The sequence below is a fragment of the Eucalyptus grandis genome, chromosome 4 (assembly GCF_016545825.1).
Source record: "Eucalyptus grandis isolate ANBG69807.140 chromosome 4, ASM1654582v1, whole genome shotgun sequence".
Lineage (NCBI taxonomy): Eukaryota > Viridiplantae > Streptophyta > Magnoliopsida > Myrtales > Myrtaceae > Eucalyptus > Eucalyptus grandis.
Genome location: NC_052615.1, coordinates 36,910,279 through 36,931,913, shown reverse-complemented (window position 1 = coordinate 36,931,913; position 21,635 = coordinate 36,910,279). Strand labels below are relative to the sequence as shown.

Here is a 21,635-nt window from a genome sequence, read left to right as displayed (position 1 = left end):
AGATGATAATAATGATAATAAATCTATGATGGTTAAAGCATATATTTACAACCTCGCTCTGAAGTTCAATCTCTTATCTCCCTATCATACACAATAACTCTGACCTAAATTCTTTCTTGAGTGGAAATCTTTTGGTTAAAGTTATGATCCTTTTATGCTTATAATTTAGCTTTGTGATATATTAAATAACAAAAACTATCAACAAGATTCAAACTCATTGCAAAAAATCCTTCATAAAAATCAGCTCAAGCACATTAATAAGCATAAGAGAGGAAATAAAGATCATATAAGAACGGCAAATAAAACGACATCATTTTGATTAGTACAGATGATCTTGTGATTCACCTCTGTGATTTTAATCAATTCGTCTTCTTCAGATTATTTTCGTCGACCCAAGAAGTCGATGTGTTGCCTTTTTTAAAATATGAAAATAGTGTGAACCCAAGCCTCTCTATTCATCGTGCATAGTACTTCTCATTTGATTCTGTACTTCTAGCGTTACAACAGTTGTACTTTGCACATCCATAGCACCTAAGCTGTTTTTTATTTGTTGCAATGGAAATAATCGTGGGCATCCGACGGTCAGTCTGGTCCTTTTACCATCTCTCGTATGCAAATCCATCAAATTCTCAAAGTCGGGTTTGAGGACGACCAACCATTCAACTTACCTGCGAGTACATGAAACATTAAATGTTTGCATCGAACGGGTTTTATTAACGAGTGTTTCGAACCACTGATTAACACTATTTAAAAATAGAACCTTGTTTGAATTTCAAAGTGTGAATTACATACGACACGAGTTAAATCTGTCAAAATAAGTTATAAGTATATTTCTTAACTTGTATATAATAATAGGTTGAGTTTTATATATGTTAGTTATATTCTGTAAATGGGTCATAAATGTATTTAAACATAATATAAGTGTTAAATGGGCTATAGTTGGGTCATAAACAGGTCTACAACTTACTTAAATCCAACACACTTTTATGACTTTCTTTTATTCTCTCTCGCCGTCTTTCAATCACACATTCACCCACTTCGCACTCGTCTCAATTTGGATGAAACTTTTCTTGAATTTGGTTAAATAAGGAAGAGTTTTTAGTAATATGCGTTGAGTCGGGTCTCTAAATTTCCACCGAATGGAAATGGGTTAAATTGGTCTATTTGGATTAAATCATTTTCGACCTAACCTACTTATTAATAGGTCTAACGTGAGTGAAGTCCAACGCATTAAAAATTGTAGAGTTTTCTTTTATCAATTGTTTAAGGAGCCATCGTGATTCACGGGGGCATTTGTAAATGAAATGATGCGAAAACTTTGTTACCCATAACCTAAACTCGTGATCCACCATTTATGGCAATTTGATAGTGATTGATGATGGGAAGGGAATAAGCATCGTACAAACAGCCGGAAAGCTATGAAGCTTTGGGCTCTCCTCTACTTTTGTTTTCTCGTGGGGGCACAAGGACATTTCGATTAAAGCGACTCAGCGAAAGACGAATCAAGAAAGAGGAGATCGGGCGGGTCGAGTCAAGTCGAGATTGAGTGGTCGGAAATCAAATTCGGTCCGAATTTACCTATTTGATCCCTACCGACTACTCTTTTTTTTTTTTTTTTTGTAATTGAAGTTTAATAACCGATGCTCGATCAAACCCTATTCAAATCAAATCAATACTCAACCCAATTCAAGCTCCAAATTTTAACAATTTTTTTCCTTAAATGTAAAAAATAACGTGCTGAAAAACAAAACTAACCATTTAAAAATAAATTAAACACGAAAAAGTGATCAAATAAGAAGTCCTCCTCCATGTCCCGTCCAAATGATAAAAAGTCTATTACATCATTGGCATGGTAAGGCTCATATAAATGGATAGTAAAATGAACTACGTATATTGAATATATATAGCTACACAATCGACATAAGAACATCGATACCGTACCTACTTCGCTACATATTTGTCATTTGACTATAATTAATGTTTCACTAGAATCTAAATCGTGATTGGAATCAAAGTGTGTTTTAGATGGACCACTCTTCCTTTAGATTTCTTTTTGGTCCAGTCACTTTGTCTGACGCAAAAAAAAAAAAAAAATAGATAAATCATAATATTATATAACTCTTTAATTATGGTAGTAGAAAAAAGAGAAAAAAGGAATAAATTTTCATTTTAATGATTGACATCGCAAATGCCGAAAAAACGCAGGTGCCCATTATTAGTTAATTTTCGCTCCTTATAACTAATTTTATCCCATGAATAAAATCGGTGTCACCCATTTTAAATTGGGAAAATTAACCTATCAGTCATAAACATATTGTAAAGATGTTAATTCAGTCTAAAACTTTCTAATTTTGTCAATTCAATCCTGAACTTTCGCTCGAAAATTCAATATAATCCTTCAGTCAATTTTCGTCGGAATAGCTAACGTGATGATCAAATTATCACCGGCTGTCTTATGTGGCACATCGCCACATCAACTATTATGACAAAAGTTGATAGGAAAAGTTACATTAGAATTACGCACAAAGATTTAGGACTAAACCAGTGAAACCGAAAAGTATAGAATTTATTGGCATCTCGTACAACATGTTTAGTATTGATTGGATAATTTTTGTATTTGTAAATTCAATCTAACAAATATGAGTGGAAAACCGAGTTGCTGGCTCATTTCGCCACTTCCAGACTAAATCGAAGTCCGCCAAAGCAGGTGTAGAAGTTATTTTGTTAATTGCGACAACTACGGGAAGGATCATACCACGACGGCTCAATCGAGAGACTAGCTCATTCAATATATATAATCCTGGGACCTAAAAATATAAAATAAAAATGCACGCAACCTGCTCCCTAAACAAGAGATGCTTCTATTTGACCAAAATACCAAAAAAAGATGCTCTAAACTGTGAAATTTTATAGGTTTACAGCCGATCGTTCAAAAATTTATAATGTCAAATGAAAGCTTTATTTATTATTTAAATATTATAACATTTTTCTCTTATGTTTAATCCGGTCTTTTTGCCTAGTATTAAGCGTGGCCTCTAACTTTGATACCATCTAAGATTTTATAGAATCATATTCAACCGTTCTCAAAGTTATTAAATAAATGTTTGATTTATTATTTAAATATTGGGTTAATACCCTAAAAAACCCAAACTGGTACACTCGTGACAAATTTACCCCAAACCATTTTTTTGACCACCAAAAACCCCAAAATGGTATATCTTTGACAAATTTACCCCAAACTAGTACACTTGTGACAAATTTACCTTTTGTTAGTTTTTGTTAAATTTTATTATCAAATTATTAAGTTAAATGACACGTGACAATTGACTAGTATACCAATTTGGGATTTTACGATCCGTTTGTCAAAGTTTACAATTTTTATGATTTTTTTGTGATATTAATTCAATTTAGCGAAGAGTATATTTGTCACAAATTTATCAGTTTGTGGTTTTTTGCGGTCGAATAAATTAGTTTAGGGTAAATTTGTCATAAATGTACCAATTTATGGTTTTTTATGGTCAGTCGGGGTAAATTTGTCACAGGTCTACCAGTTTGGGATTTTTCATGGTAAAAAAAATAATTTGGGGTAAATTTGTCACAAGTGTACCAGTTCGGGGTTTTTCAGGGTATTAACCCTTAAATATTTTAATATAAAAAAAGAAAAAAAACAAAGGATGCCATTCTCAGTGGCTGCATTATGCCAACTGCAAATGAAAAGAACATTAAACTCTTTTTTTTTTTTTATCTGTATGTTTAAATGTTACGTGTAATGAGAAAAAACAATGTCTTATGAATGTCTTATTGTTGCAACCCTTTTGAGATGAACCTGAGGAGGTTTGACGGATTATCAAGTGGGCACAAATGCGAGGCATTGCTCGTGCTGGCGTGTGTTTTTCCAAACCCTTTTGATTGCAAATTAGTTTCTTTAGTTGATTATGGAAATCATTTCTACTTTAAGAGTCGCTATTAACTTTTTCGGAAGCCGGTTAGGAGCCAGGTAAAGCACAAGAGGTCGCTTACTTCCACAAACTAGGCATTCAGGTCTGGGGATTTGGTCATGCTAATTGTCTGATTATCACCCTTTCAGTACCTAAACATGCTTTGTTAATTATGTCGCATAGCCTTATCCAGTTATGAATCCTGGGTACATTTCATAGTTGAGCACAACATAATAAATTACATATATATAATCACCAGCCAAATGAACAAAGTGAAAAATCATTGGGATTCGCCCCAGTGGCCACCCTTCCAACATGGAAGGGGGAGGTGAGGGGTTCAAATCTCCACCTTCTTAGGAGAGGATGGGATGGGGACAAGTAAGTTTCAGGAGTGGGTTTTTCGACTCCCACGCTGGCGAGGCGTATGCGAAAGTCTGAGGGTGAATGTAAAGTAGGCATAGAGTAGGACCGACAAAAAAAACAAAGTAAAAAATCAAAGTGCAGTCAAGGTATGCTAAGTAAAATCTAATATGAGTTGGGCAAAGAATATACTTGACATCGTTATTACGCCCTGGGGCAAGACCCTCATAAGTGGGGTATAAAATAAGCACGCCAGTCCAGACAAAATATGGATGGAATTTCTAATCATGAAATCCACCACATGGACAAAGAGAAAATGAAAGTCATATCTAAATTTGCAATAATATTCAAATACTAAATGATACCTCGTTATGCAATCATGAATATTCCTTCTTCTTCTTCTTTTCTTTATATGAAATCATGACGTGCAATTCCACTTTGCACCAGTTCAGGTTCCCTCATTCGTTCCCCGACAAGCTCTCGCCATCACACATACCAAAAAGGATGACAAAGGACGAGGGGCAGAGCAGAGGCGCCTACCCCCGACCCCCGCCGGCCGCGTCGGCAAATATCGGCCTGGGAGCGGCACATTCCAAGGCGGTCCGCCGATCGCGACCTAGGTGACGCCTCTGTCGCAACTTCCAAAGGACAAATCTCCCGTCTAACAAAACGTAGAGACAGAAGAGAGTTAAGTCTCTAGAACCAATCACTCCAATGATCTTAACGATGATTTACCCAACACAAGTGATCAAATCGGTTCAAAAAACGACGCCTGCTTTCTGGCACGAACGTGAACAAATATCCGAAATCCTCCTCGAGTCGGTTAAACCCGGGCCCTCCCACTTTCGCTAAAGGTGATTCTCGAGACCTTCTCACAATCGGTCTTTTTCCACACCACCATAAATTACAGCCTTGCATTCCGCGGTCACAACACCGGATGATCCAACGTGATTGACTCACCGATGATGATGAAGGGGCGAACAGCAATGATTGACTAAGCAGCAACGGTGCAATAAAATCTGCTGTTCTTTCTAAATGAATCTGCCCACTTCCTGCGTATCATCCTCTGCTCTCCTTGCTTTCTTGCGCGCCCATCTCCTTTCCTTTCCTTCTTTTGCGTGCCCTCCCTCCTTGCTTTGCCTCGCATTTTTTTAATCTTGTTCAGCTAATCTCTTGCCCTCTACCCCAATTCATGAACCGAATGCTCTGCCCATTTTGAGTAATTCAAAATCCAACAACTTGACCTTTAATAAAATGAATTTTTTCTTTTGTGGGAAAACAAGTTTGACTATTTAAAAGGAAAAAAAAAAACATATACAAATTATCTTTAAGCAAAAAATTAGGCGTTGACACTTATAGATAGAAATCATAAATAATGTGGCTGCAATTTAGAAATCCTTTGTTTAATTGTGGATCTTTACTCAAAACTTCTTGTTTGCCAACTGTGCTTGTCATTGACAGATTTTTATCTACATTTCTTAGCAGCACCTCGAATTTACCAATTTTTTTAGAGATTACTAACCTTAATAATAAGTGCAACTCACTCATTTTCTCCAATTAAGTCACCAACTAGTTTTGTGTTATTAGCTCTCATTCGAGTTGCTACCAACTCGACTTTTCTTTTAATTACCAAACATCTTATTTGTTATCAAATTTTATTTACCTTTTTTTAGATATAAATTAAATTTACCAACTCTTATGTAAAGTTGCTAGCTTTAATTTAACGATTTAGGGGAAAATTTCAAAATGGGACCCGAAGTGCCATCTTTTTCTCAAATAAGGGCCCAAAGTGAACATTGTTTTAAATAGGGACCTGAAGTGCCATCACTTTCTCAAATAAAGGCTCCTAAGTGAATGTTATTTCAAATGAGGACCTAAAGTGATTATGTTTGTTTTACATAAGGACTTGACTTTTCGACAATCAAGAGTATTTTTGTCTTTTGCCATTTTCCGCCTTTTTTCTTTCCTCTTTTTTTTTTTTTTTCTTCTTCCTCTTCGCTAGTGGCCGCCGACCACACGGCGTGCCCACAGAGGGCTGGGCAAGGGTCACCCTCGCCGGTGAGGGCTGCCCATGCCAGCCCTTACTAGTAGCTAGCGAAGGCCGACCTCGTAGATGACCCCTGGGTGAGGGTCGCCACGCCCAAGCAACGCCATCCCTTGCACCGTGGCTAGCGTGGATGGCCCTCCACCGGCAAAGGCGACCCTCGCCCCCGCCCTTTGGGGCATCATCGATGGTTGGTAGCCATCGACAAAGAGGAAGAAGAAGAACCATAAAAAGAAAAGGGGAAAATGCCAAATGATGAGAATACCCTTGATCGATCGAAAAAGTTAGCTGGTTGGCAACCGGCGAGGTCGGGTCCCTATTTTGAAACAACCAAAGTTACTTCAAGCCCATATTTGAAACAACCAAAGCCACTTCAGGTCCTTATTTGAAACAAAGTCTACTTCTACCCTTATTTGAGAAAATAATGACACTTTGGGTCCTTTTTTAAAATTTTCCCAACGATTTATTAATTTTTTGTAATAAAGTTATCGGCTAATTTTGTGTTACCAACTCTCATTTGATTTAGTCATTAATATCTATTTGGTCTTAAGTAGGGCAAATCAAAGTTTGTAACTCGATAGAAAAAACAAAGAAATTTTGATAAAGCAACTCAAATGAGACTTGATAAATCAAATTGATTGGTAACCGATAGGAGAAAAATCAGTAAGTCACGGAAATAAAGGTCGGTAAATCGTACAAGAGTTGATAAAAATGAGACTTAATAAATCAAAATTGGTGATAACCGATAGGAGGAAAATCAGTAAGTCACAGAAATAAAGGTTGGTAAATCATACAAGAGTTGATAAAATGAAGGCATCTGTAAGAGAGACAAAAAAAAAGTTGGTAATTGATAATAAAAAAGAAAAATGTTGGTAAGTAACTCAAACAGGAGTTGGTGACCAATATTGGTTAGAATTTTTATATAAAAAAAAGTAAAATTTGATTAAAACAATCAAATAAAGTATAGTGAATCTTATAAGAGTTGGTAAATTCAAGACATTGTTAAAAATACCAAAAGATAACAAAAATTGATCTTGTAAACTATCAAAAAGAGTAAATGATTTCATAAAAGTCTCGGTAGGATATCAACATGTTACCGAGAATTCATGTGATCGGTAACTTTCTTACCAACCGCTTTTTGGTATTTATAAATTCTTTCAGAATTCTACCGGTACCCAAAAAAAAAAAAAAAAAACGTTATTTTGGGAATGGAACAATAGAATGGTCAAAGAATAAATAAACGGTAAGTAATTGAAATGAGAGTTAATAACCATAAGTGGTTAGAATTTAAAAGAAAAAAAATTTGGTGAGTCACTTAAATTAAGATTAGTGAACTCTCATGAAAGTTGATATATTTAAGACGTTGATAAGAAAACAAAACAGAAGGCAGTAAAAGATAATGAAAAAATTGATTACTTGTAAACCGTCAAAGAAAATTATAATTTGAGAAAAGTCTCGGTAGTTTATCTGAAGTTTATGGGAGAAATCGGGTGACCGGTAGCTTTAATACCGATCGTGTTTTTTTTTTTTTTTTTTTTGTGTTTTTAATACTTACCCACTTTTTTAGAAATCTGCCGGCATGGAAATTGAGCTGTTATTTTCCACATGGTATTGTACAAACGGAGCAGTAGAACTGTCGAGCAAAGCATACATGCACCTAGAAAGAAAGGAGGGATTCCGCCATCATCGCATGAGAAAGTGCACTGACTAGAAAGCTCCAATTGGGAGGATCTTATGATAATGTTGTCTTTGAAGATCTCGATTAGCGGGGCATCCCCCTTTTTAATTAATCTCGCAAGCCCTTGTATGAACTTGAGCTTGCCTGTTGTAGTGCGTTGTCGTGCCTCCCGGTTCCTCATTGGCTGACCCGTCTGACATTTCTCAAAAGATCATTTCCGACGGGCCCTGATCTTTTGGAACTCGATCGGCCCGCTTCAATTTCAGGGCAGTGCGGGGTAGCTTGGAATGGAATCACGCACTGCGCTTCCCATGCACGACTTAGTACAGAAGCACGTGAGGGAGAGAAAGGGCAGATAGCGAGAAGGGTCGCTGCGTTCGTTCGGGAGTCTTGCGTTTAGACTGCGCACTGGTGGACGCAGCTTGGCCAACATATTTATATCTTCCTGGTGACTCTATAAATCACCTCAACTTTATAGCTATACCCCCATCAATACTCGACGCACCTCCCTGAGCCTCTCTTTTCCCCCTATTGGCAATTCGTAAGCTGTCTTCCCGCCGTTCCTTTATAGGAACCGACGTAACATCCAATTTTTTCGCAAGGCGATCCGTAAACTTAAAAAGGCCGGCAGCCTTCTGTTGGTTCGTGCTCGAAAAGAGTACGCCGATCATGCCACTCGCTGCAATTGGATGTGCCCTGTTGACATCTTGTCGCAGTTGACCCATTGTCGAGAGAGACGGAGAGACGGGAATGGGGAGGGCTCCTTGCTGTGCGAAGGTCGGATTGCACCGGGGTCCTTGGACTCCTAGAGAAGACTCATTGCTTGTTAACTATATTCAAGCACATGGCGAAGGCCATTGGAGATCCTCCCTAAGAAAGCTGGTAATTCCTCATTACTCAGCTTTGGCTACTAAATTGCCCACGTAATTTGAAGCCCTAACTAATATTAATTGCCTTCATTAATTTCTTGTTCTATATTCAAAATTGAAATGGAATTTCTCTATGCCTGAGTGGTTATAATGAACTTTGATTCAAAAGCCAAAAGGACTGGTGATTCGAGATAAAATACATCCTAATAAATAAGATGAACACCCCTTTAGCGATTTATTTATTACTCAAAGCGTGCCACAACAGTCCTCAAAATATTCACTTCGTAAGGCTGTATTCATGCTTACTGAAAATCATGGGCGTTACAAAATGCATGAAGGGCTTCTGAGGTGCGGAAAGAGCTGCCGACTTAGATGGATGAATTATCTCAGGCCCGACATCAAGAGGGGCAACATAACTCCGGACGAGGACGATCTGATCATCAGATTGCACTCCCTTCTCGGCAACCGCTGGTCTCTCATTGCCGGTAGGCTCCTGGCCGAACCGATAACGAGATAAAGAATTACTGGAACACCCACCTCAGCAAAAGACTCCTGAGAAATCAAGACAATCACCCGACCCATCGTCCACCCTCCACTAAGAGGAGGAAAACGACCGCCGAATCCACTAAAGAGAGCACCAAAAAATCGAAGCACAACAACAAGAAGAGCCCTAATAGAGCATCCGCGGAGGCCACGGAGAGGCCCAAAGTTCATCTTCCCAAGGCCATTAGGGTTACTACGTCCTTCTCTTTACCTAGAAACGACAGTTTCGATTGCAACACTGCGATTAGCTGGTCCTCCAGTCAAGGAGGGTTACTTGACAGAGAAGTGGCTCATGTTGCCAGGTCAGATGAAACTGCTGGGCTATACGGCTTCTTTGTTGGTGATCCGCAAGATCGCGGTCACCATGAATTTTTTAACGGTGCAAATGACGACAGTACTGCCAACCCTCATCGTCTTGAGTGCCCATCCGAAGAAGAACCAGGAAAAGATCAGAACGGGACGCTCGAGAATCTCTACGAGGAATATCTGCAGCTCCTGCGGACGGAGGATGATCTTGTTCAGCTGGACTCTTTTGCTGAGTCGTTGCTGATGTGAGAGAGAGAGAGAGAGAGAGAGAGAGAGAGAGAGATGTTTCAAGCCATGCAGGCCAAGCGCGTCAAAATCAAATGGGCGTTTAGGTTTACACTGTGGTTTTGAATCGTAGATCCACAAAACACGTGCTTACCTTCTGGCCAAACTCGGGGACCCTGGATGCCTTTGTAAGTTCTCAAACTATGAGAACGGCCACCTCTTGTAGATTTTCCATCCCCCCTGTACTTTCTAGGGTTTTGTTAAATGTATATGATGCCTATTCAACTTTTCTCCAAATCCTATGATGTACTTTCTCAAGGCGATGTCATACTCGTTGACTAGTGTATAGCAAAACACCCTCGGTATGAAGTCAAAACATCCTTTTACACAAGTTATCCAAGTAGTTCCACTACAACAAAATGAACTAGCGCGTTTCAATTCTATTCGATCTCATCTTATATGATGCTTACTTCTACTCTTGCTCGCTTCTATGGATATAACCAATTAGCCAAAAGCAATGAATAGAAAGAGGAGCAATCTTAAGTCCGCACTCATGCAAAGTCTATATTGTCTACTCTCATCAATTACCTTGAATGACTTCGTTTATGATCATATTCACGTGCCACATCCACTCCCTTGACTAAAGAATTAATAGAAAACCTAATTGCTAGTGTCTCAGCGGAGATGCAGTGACGGGCTTGCTAACCCTGGACCTTTGAACCATGGGTGGAATTGAGCAAAAATGCCTCAACCCAAAGTAATTATGACTTGATTCGAAGCAGTAATGGCTCAATTTGAACATTCCATAATAAGATTGTGATTTTTATGACAGATAGCTAACGCCAGTTGCTAAAGAAAAGAATAGACTGAACACCGAGACTTTTGAGACTGTCAATCAAATCAATATAAGAACTCATCTTTTCACGTTGGCAATTTTATAAACATGCTCACATCCGTATGCGCGCACGTGTTCATTTCTTGGATGAATCGGACAACATCGTCTACTGCATACATCTTGGAGATCTCCTATGGTCTAAACAACTTATCAAACCCCTCCCAATGTGGCGCATGTGCACCCTCATCTAACCAAAGAGCACCTCGCACACTAATCAACTTATTAACGTTCTGCACTCATGCAATGTCTATATTGTCTGCTCTTATCAATTACCCCGAATGACTTCATTTATGATCATATTCACGTGCCACATCCACTCCTAGAAAACCTAATTACTAGTGTCTCAGTGGAGATGCAGTGACGGGCTTGCTAACCCTGGACCTTTGAACCATGGGTGGAATTGAGCAAAAATGCCTCAACCCAAAGTAATTACGACTTGATCCGAAGCAGTAATGGCTCAATTTGAACATTCCATAATAGGATTGTGATTTTTATGACAGATAGCTAATGCCAATTGCTAAAGAAAAGAATAGACTGAACACCGAGACTTTCGAGATTGTCAATCAAATTAGTACGAGAACTCATCATTTCACGTGGGCAGTTTTATAAACATGCTCGCATCCGTATGCGCGCACGTGTTCATTTCTTGGATGAATTGGACAACATCATCTACTGCATACGTGTTGGAGATCTCCTATGGTCTAAACAACTGATCAAACCCCTCCCCATGTGGCGCATGCGCACCCTCATCTAACCAAAGAGCACCTCGCACACTACTCAACTGATTAACGTTCCGTCAAACATTCGGATACCGAGCACCGCTCATCGAGAAGGGCAACCAGCGCCTCGTTTAGGCTGTAGAAAAGTTAGCAATTATTGACGCTCAAGCAGAAGGGTCCAATCCCCAGTCATCGACAACGATAATGATCAGGGTGTCTGCATCATTTTCCCCTTTCTTTTTCTCGGCTGCGGTTAGCTGGGCTCGTGATCAACTTCTGGTCCGCCTTCCCTGGTAGATGACGGAATGAGGTCAAGACGAAAAAACGTAAAAACACAAAAACAGGAACCACATGCCGTAAAAGCGATGTCGGGGCGAGGGGGATGACGCAGATTTTACATAGTCCCAACCACTCCACTGGTCCCCACGGCGACCTTGATTTAATTAATTAATCTCGATTACCAATCGGGCCGACATGGAAGTAACCGACGTCAGGCTAGAATGCAGAGACTCCATGGCCCGTGAGAAAGGAAGAAAAAGAGGCATTCGCCCAAGCTCCTCACCTCCTTGTACAAAACTTAGCACCACAAGAAATCTCAAACCGATTTGCTCGTGCCGCTCCGAATTGCAAAAGAAATCCCATGCCAGTCCTCCCATGCCATGTTTTCCCCAAACTGACTTTTGTGTCACAAAAAAATCCCAAATTAGTATGCTCATGACAAATTCATATTCTATAAACTTCCATACAATATCCTCTTCAAATTAGTGGCATGGAAACACATGTCGTGAACAAGGTGATTGGCACGGGACAAGGACATAGAAATTCAATATAAATGAGTCTCCTAAGCGACTTCGTTTTGAGGAAGTTAAAAATTCTACTAAATCTACAAATTTTACCCAAAGAGTTCTCTCATGTTTTGAAAATATCTACTAATTCCTAATTTTACTTTGCCCTAAGACTTGAGTAGATTTATTATGGTGTGTACCGGTCTGAAATTTTATTTTATTTTTTGTGATACTAACCCTGCAATGGTTGGCTTGTTTGATATTAACTAATATATTTATTTTTTAATTTCCGGTCGACAAGGTCCAGAATATTCTCTCATGTAGTTAGATTGTCGAATGTGACTTTACATTTCACAACTATTTAACATTTTCTAACAAAAGAGTAGAAAAAGTGAAGTATATATTTTAATGAATGAAGGAATCAATTCCTAGTAATAAAAGTATTTATATTTTGATTGTCTACTCCCTTGTCTTGGGCTGCATAAGCGCACGTGATCTTGAAAATAGCTTATAGCAAGTGAAGGGATTAAGACAAAATTGCTAAGTGCTTCACTAATTAGTTAATTAATCACACCAGTGGGAGATGATTCGTAGTCCCACCCACTAACATGAATGTTTATTGGAAAAGGAGACGTGCAAACACTTTTTCGTCATATTTTTGTTGACTTTAGGGTTTCCTAGGTTGATTATTTTTATGTGTATGATAGATTCCTCAAGTTTTTTTTTTTCTAGAGAGACCGTGGAAACTGGAAAGGAGAGACTGATTGGATTGACTGTAGAAATTAATGATGGCGAAGCATTTTCTAATCAAAAGAAAGAAGAAAAAAGATTTATCTGCTGCTCTGTATTTTGTAACTTCTCATAAATTTTATCTAAATTAGTGTTCATTGGGCAGGGTGTTTCATATAATGGATGAATTAAGAATTAATCGTTGGAGAAATGGGAATAGTGAATAAAGGTAGAAAAATATTTCGAAAGTCATAATTCATGCTTCCATTTACTTCACAAGCTAAAGTAATATGTCTGTTACACTCGAATCATTTGAATCTAAGTAAATTATTTATTGAAAATGAAGTAGTCCTTAAATTTAAGATAAATTGACCATCATTCATTTAATTTAGTACAAATTGAAACGATTTAACTCATAATTTTACGGTGAAAGAATGTTAGTGGATATCAAAAGTAGGCGTATATCACTTCTTCAATAGAGTTTTTCAGTTGCGTTACTCCTTTTCTTGGTGGAAGGATAAGGTTGAAAAGACCCTCCTTAAATGAATGGGTAGTTGATCAGACAGGCTTAACTTTTCAACTAATATAAAATTTAAAGGAAAAATGATACTAATAATTATCGAAAATTTCTTAAACCCAATCATTGTGATCTCGCAACTTTTTAATTGATCACATAAATATAATTACTTTTAAAAATTATTTACTCGAATTACTTCATTAATCCAAAAGGGTTTTTTCATGATCGTAACTCAAATCTAATTTGTCATTATAAGAAATTCAAATTGACAAAATATTATCGAGTTTCTTAGTCCAAAGAAAATTTGAATCATTCATTTGAATTTAAAGTAATATGTCTGTTACACTCTGGAATCATTTGAATCTAAGTAAATTATTTATTGAAAATGAAGTAGTCCTTAAATTTAAGATAAATTGACCATCATTCATTTAATTTAGTACAAATTGAAACGATTTAACTCATAATTTTACGGTGAAAGAATGTTAGTGGATATCAAAAGTAGGCGTATATCACTTCTTCAATAGAGTTTTTCAGTTGCGTTACTCCTTTTCTTGGTGGAAGGATAAGGTTGAAAAGACCCTCCTTAAATGAATGGGTAGTTGATCAGACAGGCTTAACTTTTCAACTAATATAAAATTTAAAGGAAAAATGATACTAATAATTATCGAAAATTTCTTAAACCCAATCATTGTGATCTCGCAACTTTTTAATTGATCACATAAATATAATTACTTTTAAAATTATTTACTCGAATTACTTCATTAATCCGAAAAGGGTTTTTTCATGATCGTAACTCAAATCTAATTTGTCATTATAAGAAATTCAAATTGACAAAATATTATCGAGAGTTTCTTAGCCCAAAGAAAATTTGTTGCACGTGTCACAAGATTCAGCCTTGACAGAAGGAAACGAGAGTTGCTTTCCTTCGCACGTCTTCCTCTATCTTAACAAATGCGAAGCTCCATGAGCAGCAACTCAAGCTCATCTTTGTGCAATACATATCTTCTGCTTCAGTTCAGGAACCTCTTTTTTTAGCTCGGCGATTTTCTCTACAAATTATTATGTAGTTATTAAAAAAAAAAAAAAACATCATTTAACAATTTATGATCTCGTCTTAAGAAAATTAAGAGGCATCTACCTCGTCCTCTTCGACTGGCAGTTGGACCATCAAAGAGAGATGCGCTTGCTCTGTTATATCTTCGTCGCTTGATTCACAGTGAGTGTCACTTCAAGTCATTCAATTGAGGCTTTCTTCCTCTCTTTTGAACTCTACTTCCTTTCTCTTGAGCAGTGGACAATCCACCTTTATCTGACTTGGCCTTTTGCGTTCAAAGCAGGTAATTCTTCTTCACCTTTTAACATCATCTTTGTTTTCACGAAATCTCCTTTTGGTTAGCCGTCCTCATCGACCTTTTTCCATGAATTTTTTTTCCCTTTTCTCGTAAGATTCTTGAATCCAACTTTGCTTTTCATGCTGCGCTCATCACTTTCCAGCTCACCTTACAGCCCCGGTAGAGTGCCCATCATCCCATCCATTACTAGTGGGTTGACACGAATTAAAGCCTTAACATGACTCTATTTCTTTGAAAGAGTGTCACGGGTTGATCAATCTAGTGTTCCTTAACTCATACGGCTTTAAGATTTCTCCCAAGTCAATCATAATCACACTTGACTCACTAACAGGAATCGTAAAAAAGATTTTTTTTTAAAGAGAGAAGCTCATTAGTATATTTTTACTTGTGAATGAGATGATACAATTCGGAGGAAATCTCCCTATATATACAAGTATGAGGCTAACCATAATTATAGATCTCCTCTTTAGTCTAACAACAGAGTTTAAATCTCTGTAGTCATTACGTAGGTGCATTATCCCTTTTCGATGAGTATTTTAGAACACTAATGGTTTCGTGAAACTGAAGAATCGATTACTCATAGATGAGCCACAATCCTTCTGAACACATCAATTTATCAAGCCATGACAAGAGCATGTATCAATTTGTCAACATTCTCTAGATTTGCACAAATCTTACTTTGACTAGCAAGACCATCGATTACGTCAACGTACCTCGTGTACATTCGAATGGTCCTTTCATTATAACTCATCACGAATATGTGATAGCTTCCTAAGATGGTGTTCATTTTGGTCTCGCTCTATCATCTCTTCAAAAGTGACTTCGTGTCTATTTCATATTCCGTTCGCTGGACCACAGGGAGAAAAACTAGATGACGAAGAGGAAAAAATAAAATAAAATAAAAATATGAAGAGTTTTGAGCTTTTAAAGTAAGTCCTTTTGTCTATTCTTCTAGGGGATTGCTGCTGCTGGCGGTACTCTATTGATAGGAGCTGCTCGTAATCAATCGTTTGGATGTAACATTTTCATTCGGCATTTCCAATAATCATCAAGTCAATTCCTTGAAACACTGGAGGCCTCAAGATGGGTTGACACTTAACAGCTGAGGGTCCAATGATGTTAGCCATTTCAAAAGATCTTTATGCTTTGAAATAGGACCCTTCAAAAAATAAGCAATTGAGTTATGATACTAATTGTTAATGCCGACACAACAACCTAGAGGGGATCAACAGGTTGTTTTAAATAAATTTAAAACATTTCACGAAATGTTTGCAAGTAAACTTTAATAGAAGTAAAAAACTAGAAAGAGTTTAATAAGAGCCGGTACTTCTATCGGATACGCAAGTAAATGAGTTTAAAGGATAGAACATTTTAAGAGGAAATTGTAATGATTGAACTTATAATCAAGCCTACATCTACTCACTTAGATTAACAGTCAAGAATCAGACTGGAATTTGCTAGCAATCTTCAGAAAGTTACGGATAGTAGCAGGTGTTGATTCTACACAAAGCTTATGAATCACTCTACCAAACACAAGCACCTCTATCACTCTTAAACGGTCTATCCCAAGCAGATTACAGGCAGTTAACATTTTAGGGAGTTGAAGCTTCCTCAATTCCGCCAGGTCCTTCAGCAGTCTTTATTTAAATCATTTTCATATTCTCCCAAGCTTGAATTAGTCGTTGGACAGAAGATCACCTTTACCGGCCTGCAGTCTCCTCATACAAACTATTATTGCTAGGCACAAAGGGAGGTTTCCTGAAATGGAGTCTGTCTACCTCTATCAAGTTGTGAATTGACTGTTTAACTGCTTGCAGAAAATGCGACTGTTGATTTTCTGCTGCAACTTCTAGACCCTGAACCTGGTTATTAACCGCTAATTTGAATTTCAAATCTATCCAAGAGAGCTTCTAGTCTTCTTATTTAGATGAATTAATATCCTAAAAAACCCCAAACTGGTACACCTATGACAAATTTACCCTAAACTATTTTTTCGATCACCAAAAACCCCAAACTAATATACATTTGATAAATTTTACCCCAAACTGGTCACTTGTGACAAATTTATCCTCTATTAGTTTTTGTTAAATTTTACAGTCAAATTATTAAGTTAAATGACACATGCATGCGGTTAGTGATATACCATCATTTGTCACAGGTTTATTTTTTGTGATTTTTTTTTGTAGTATTAATCCAATTTAGCGGATGGTATATTTATTACAAATTTACCAGTTTATGGTTTTTGCGGTCGAATAAATTAGTTTTGGGTAAATTTGTCATAAATGTATCGTTTAGGGTTTTTTATGGTCAATCGGGATAAATTTGTCATAAGTATAACAGTTTAGGGTTTTTCATGATCAAAAAAATAATTTAGGATAAATTTGTCACAGCTGTACCAATTTAGGATTTTTCAGGGTATTAATTCTATTTAGATAATAAAAGCACATCACACAACTTCGACTCCTTCAACCCGTTGTATTTTTGCTTTTTCACCGAAACAACTGTTCACCTACTATCTTCGGTTCTTGCAAACATATTGGCGATGCTGGTTCCACTCAACTGTTCACTTTTCCTTGATTCATCCAAGTCCTCACAAATTTCTCATTTTATTATATTTGTTCAAGCTCTACTTAGTCCAGCCAGCTTTCAGACACATTGGCCTCCAATACCTTGCTCGCCCTTGATGGTGGCAGAGCAATCCTTACTTTAACGGATTTGTTGGATCATGAATTACATATTACTTGCACATCTATCGACCAATAATACACACATTAGTAGAATCGCCAGGGTTTTCCAATAAGTTTTTATTGCTTTGTAGGAAAGTATCAAAACAGTCATAAACCTATTGCATTTGTGTCAATTTAGTCTTAAACATTTTAACTTGATGTCAATTCAATCATTCCAACTAATTTTGGTCAGATATTGTTGACATAGATATTAGCCGGTTTTACGTGGAATCGGCAACACTAATGTGGATATATTTTAATAATTTTTTTATTTTTAATTTTTCTCTCCTTTCTTCTCACCAATAAAAGGAAGAAGAAGAAGGAGAGAAAAATTAAAAACTATTAAAATGTTATTAAAAATAGTTGGTGATATCACCTAAGCCGACCAGCATTCACATCAGTAATGTCTAGTTAAAATTAGTTAGAATAACTAAATTGATACCAAGTTAAAAAAATTATGACTAAATTGACACAAATGCAACAGGTTTGGAGCTTATCTAACAATTTTCCCCATTTTGTATATAAATGACATGATTGCAGGAGAGCCAAAAATGAAAATCAAACTTCTTTTTATATGTAACTTAGACGTGCACAAATCTTCTTGTTGCCAAAAAAAAAAAAAGCATAACTATATTTTGGTAAAAATTAAGAAAATATGTTGGGGAAACATAAATTTTATTCCAAAACAAGAAGAAACATATGAATTGTTGTCCAGTTATCCCCAAAGCAGAGTGGAAGAATCAGAAACATGGCCAGTCCAACGGCGACGGCACCATGGGAACAGCTTCTCCTCGACGCGCTGCGCTCCAACTCCAGCCTCAAGCACTCCTTCCAGCTCGTATCACTTCGCGCACCTCGCTCTTTGAGGAAAAAAGTTGCGATTTTTAAGGCGATGCTTCCTCTCTGCTTTCTTGGTGTCAGGCGACTGTCGGATCCAATGGAAGACCCGCCAATCGGACCGTCGTCTTCCGGTCTCTAGCTCCCATTTGCACTTTTTATCCATCACCATCACATGTTGCTTTACGGAGTAGACGTAAGATAGACTAGCTACAAAATTAATAATTTAGGTTGCGTTGCGTTGCTTAAGCATGGCTGCAGCCATTAAAAAATGCAATTGGTATTGGTTTGCTCTGAAGGCTACTGGGGATAGAAACCTTAGCGCCACGTAATGATCTTCTCTAGCCTGCATCAGATGATGCTCTGAGAGGTAGGATTCAACTCTCGATACAACAGTAACTAAACAAACTAAAAGTGAATTCTTAATTCCTCGGATATGCCAAGCATGCGCGCAGCCATTTTGACAAGTTTTAGCTCAATAAAACTCAAGAAAAAGAACGATGAGAAAACTCGCCATTCTTTTTCAATCATGCTACAACCATCTGCGCAAAGAAGCGTTGGGAATGTGTCAAATCCATAAGATAGGCAAAGGATAAGTATCAGCTTCATTCCTTTCTGCACAACTGGCAGGTCTGCAAGGGAATAATCATGCGCGCACTTTGTAAGTATGATCCACCAGAACCCTGAATCAACAGGTGCGACTCTTCCTATCGCACTGCCGCCAAAATCCGCCACTAGTCTCTCCTTTTTGTCTTGCAAGTCAAAACCGACTTTGAAGCTCTCAGGCATGACTCCTTCTCCAAGAGTGAAGTTATCGATTCTCTTTTCCCAGCCTTGGGATGAAGGGTCCTTAACAGGAAGTTCTTCACAATTTCTGGTTCCATCTCTTTTTTCATCAGGCAAGCCAATCCACTAGGTACAAAATCTCTAACAAAGACCTGAAATTCATACATAAAAAAATATCAGCAAGAAACCACACTCCAGAGACAAATGCAAAAGTGCGATGAAAAGATCGGCTGATGGCAGCGTAGACCAAACCGAGAAGCCGAATGGAACAGATTCAAGGGGAGCTGTCATGCCAAATCAGATTGCACTCCTTCTTGGCAACCGCTGGTGTCTCATTGCCAGTAGGCTCCTCAGTCGAACCGATAACGAGAGCAAGAATTACTGGAACACCCACCTCAGCAAAAGGCTCCTGAGAAGTCAAGACACCCACCCGGCGCATCGTTCACCCGCACTAAGAGGAGGAAAACGACCGCCAAATCCACTAAAGAGAGCACCAAGAAATCGAAGCACAACAACTAGAAGAGCCCTAATAAAGCATCCGCGGAGGCCATGGAGAGGCCCATAGTTCATCTTCCCAAGGCCATTGGGGTTACCACGTCCTTCCGTTACCTAGAAACTACAGTTTCGACTGCAACACTGCGATTAGCTGGTCCTCCAGTCAAGCAGGGTTACTTGGCAGGGAAGTGGCTCATGTTAGGTCAGATGAAACTGCTGGGCTATACGGCTTCTTTGTTGGAGATCCGCAAGATCGCGGTCACCATTAATTTTTAACGGGGCAAATGACGACAGTACTGCCAACCCTCATTGTCCTGAGTACCCACCCGAAGAAGAACCAGCAAAAGACCAGAACGGGACGCTCGAGAAGCTCTAAGAGGAATATCTGCAGCTTCTGAGGACGGAGGATTATCTTGTTCAGCTGGAGTCTTTTGCTGAGTCGTTGCTGATGTGAGAGAGAGAGAGAGAGATGTTTCAAGCCATGCAGGCCACGCATGTCAAAATCAAATGGGTGTTTAGGTTTACACTGGTTTTGAATCTTAGATCCACAAAACACGTGCTTACCTGCCAGCCAAACTCGGGGACCTTGGATGCCTTTGTAAGTTCTCAAATTCTGAGAACGGGCACCTCTTGTAGATTTTCCATCCCCCACCCGGGGCCCCGGCGGGGGGGGCTAGGGTTTTGTTAAATGTATATGATGTCTATCCTTATAACTTTCACACTTTCTCTAAATCCTATGATGAACTCTCTCAAGGCAATGTCATACTCAGTAGACTAGTGTATAGCGAAACACCCTCGGTACAAAGTCAAAACATCATTTTACACGAGCTATCCAAGTAGTCCCGCTACAATAAAATGAACTAGCGCATTTCAATTCTATTCAAATTCATTTTATATGATGTTCACTTCTACTCTTGCTCGCGTCGATGAATATAACCAATTAGGAGATCATAATTTTTTGTTTGATTAGGTTCATTCTGATTCTGATTTGGTAATCAAATGCTATTTTATGTCATCTTCTACATGCTACAATTACATTAACCTTTGCGTGCACCGTAAGTCTAGTTATCTAAGCGTGTGTGGATAGAAGCATTCATGCCTAGAAATCGTTTCCTCGTTTCCTAGCCGAAAGCAATGAATAGAGAGAAGAACAATCCCAAGTTCTCGCACTCATGCAAAGTCTATATTTTCTGCTTCATCATTACCCCGAATGACTTCGTTTATGATCTTATTCACATGCCACATCCACTTCCTCGACTAAGGAATGAATAGAAAACCTAATTGCTAGTGTCTCGGTGGGGATGCAATGACGTGCTTGCTAACCATGTGCCTCAATCCAAAGTAATCATGACTCGATTCCAAGTAATCATGGCTCAACTTGAACATTTCACAACGGGATTGTGATTTTTATGGTAGATGGCTAATGCCAGTAGCTAAAACATCAAGATTTTTGAAATTGTCAATCAAGTAGGTATGAGAACTTGTCTTTTCACGTAGACGGTTTTGAAAACATGCTTGCATTTGTACGCAAGCCCGTGTTTATTTCTCGGACGAATTGGACAACATCATCTACGGCATCCGTCTTGGATATCTCCTATGGTCTAAACAACTGATCAAACCCTCTCACATGTTGCGCATGCGCACCCTCATCTAACCAAAGAGCACCTCGCACACTAATCAACTGATTAACGTTCCCTCAAACATTTGGATCCTCAGCACTGCTCATCGAGAAGGGCAACCAGTGCCTGGTTCAGGCTATACAAAAGTTTGTAATTATTGATGCTGGAGCAGAAGGGTCCAAGCTCAATCATCGACAACGATAATGATCAGG

The 21,635-nt window shown here is 38.2% G+C and overlaps 2 protein-coding genes across 3 annotated transcripts; one reads left to right on the top strand and one right to left on the bottom strand.

The window, feature by feature from the left end:
• The first annotated feature begins 8,491 nt into the window (after positions 1-8,491).
• LOC104442190 (myb-related protein 308) lies at positions 8,492-10,351 on the top strand. Its single transcript, XM_010055544.3, is given in 4 exon segments — positions 8,492-8,885; positions 8,888-8,902; positions 9,228-9,377; positions 9,380-10,351. Coding segments are annotated over 4 exon segments (888 nt in total). The 5' UTR covers positions 8,492-8,770; the 3' UTR covers positions 9,988-10,351.
• An 8,673-nt stretch (positions 10,352-19,024) lies between these two features.
• LOC120292676 (probable alkaline/neutral invertase F) lies at positions 19,025-19,907 on the bottom strand. 2 transcript variants are annotated; one of them, XR_005550281.1, is made up of 2 exons: positions 19,562-19,619; positions 19,025-19,461 (listed from the first exon to the last, which is right to left on the bottom strand). XR_005550281.1 is itself a non-coding variant. In XM_039310975.1 (2 exons), exons 1-2 carry the CDS (start codon positions 19,746-19,748, stop codon positions 19,258-19,260), a joined length of 249 nt encoding a protein of 82 aa, XP_039166909.1. In that variant the 5' UTR covers positions 19,749-19,907; the 3' UTR covers positions 19,025-19,257. The 2 variants fall into 2 exon arrangements, 1 of the variants encoding a protein (XP_039166909.1); XM_039310975.1 differs by lacking the exon at positions 19,562-19,619 and adding an exon at positions 19,704-19,907.
• Between the last annotated feature and the right edge of the window lie 1,728 nt (positions 19,908-21,635).

Coding starts and splice junctions, on each gene's coding strand:
- LOC120292676 (XM_039310975.1), bottom strand. CDS start 19,748: ATGCGCCGGGTGGGTGTCTTGACTTCTCAGGAGCCTTTTGCTGAG. Junction 19,462..19,703: donor CTCAGGAGCCTTTTGCTGAG/GTGGGTGTTCCA, acceptor TATGAATTTCAG/GTCTTTGTTAGAGATTTTGT.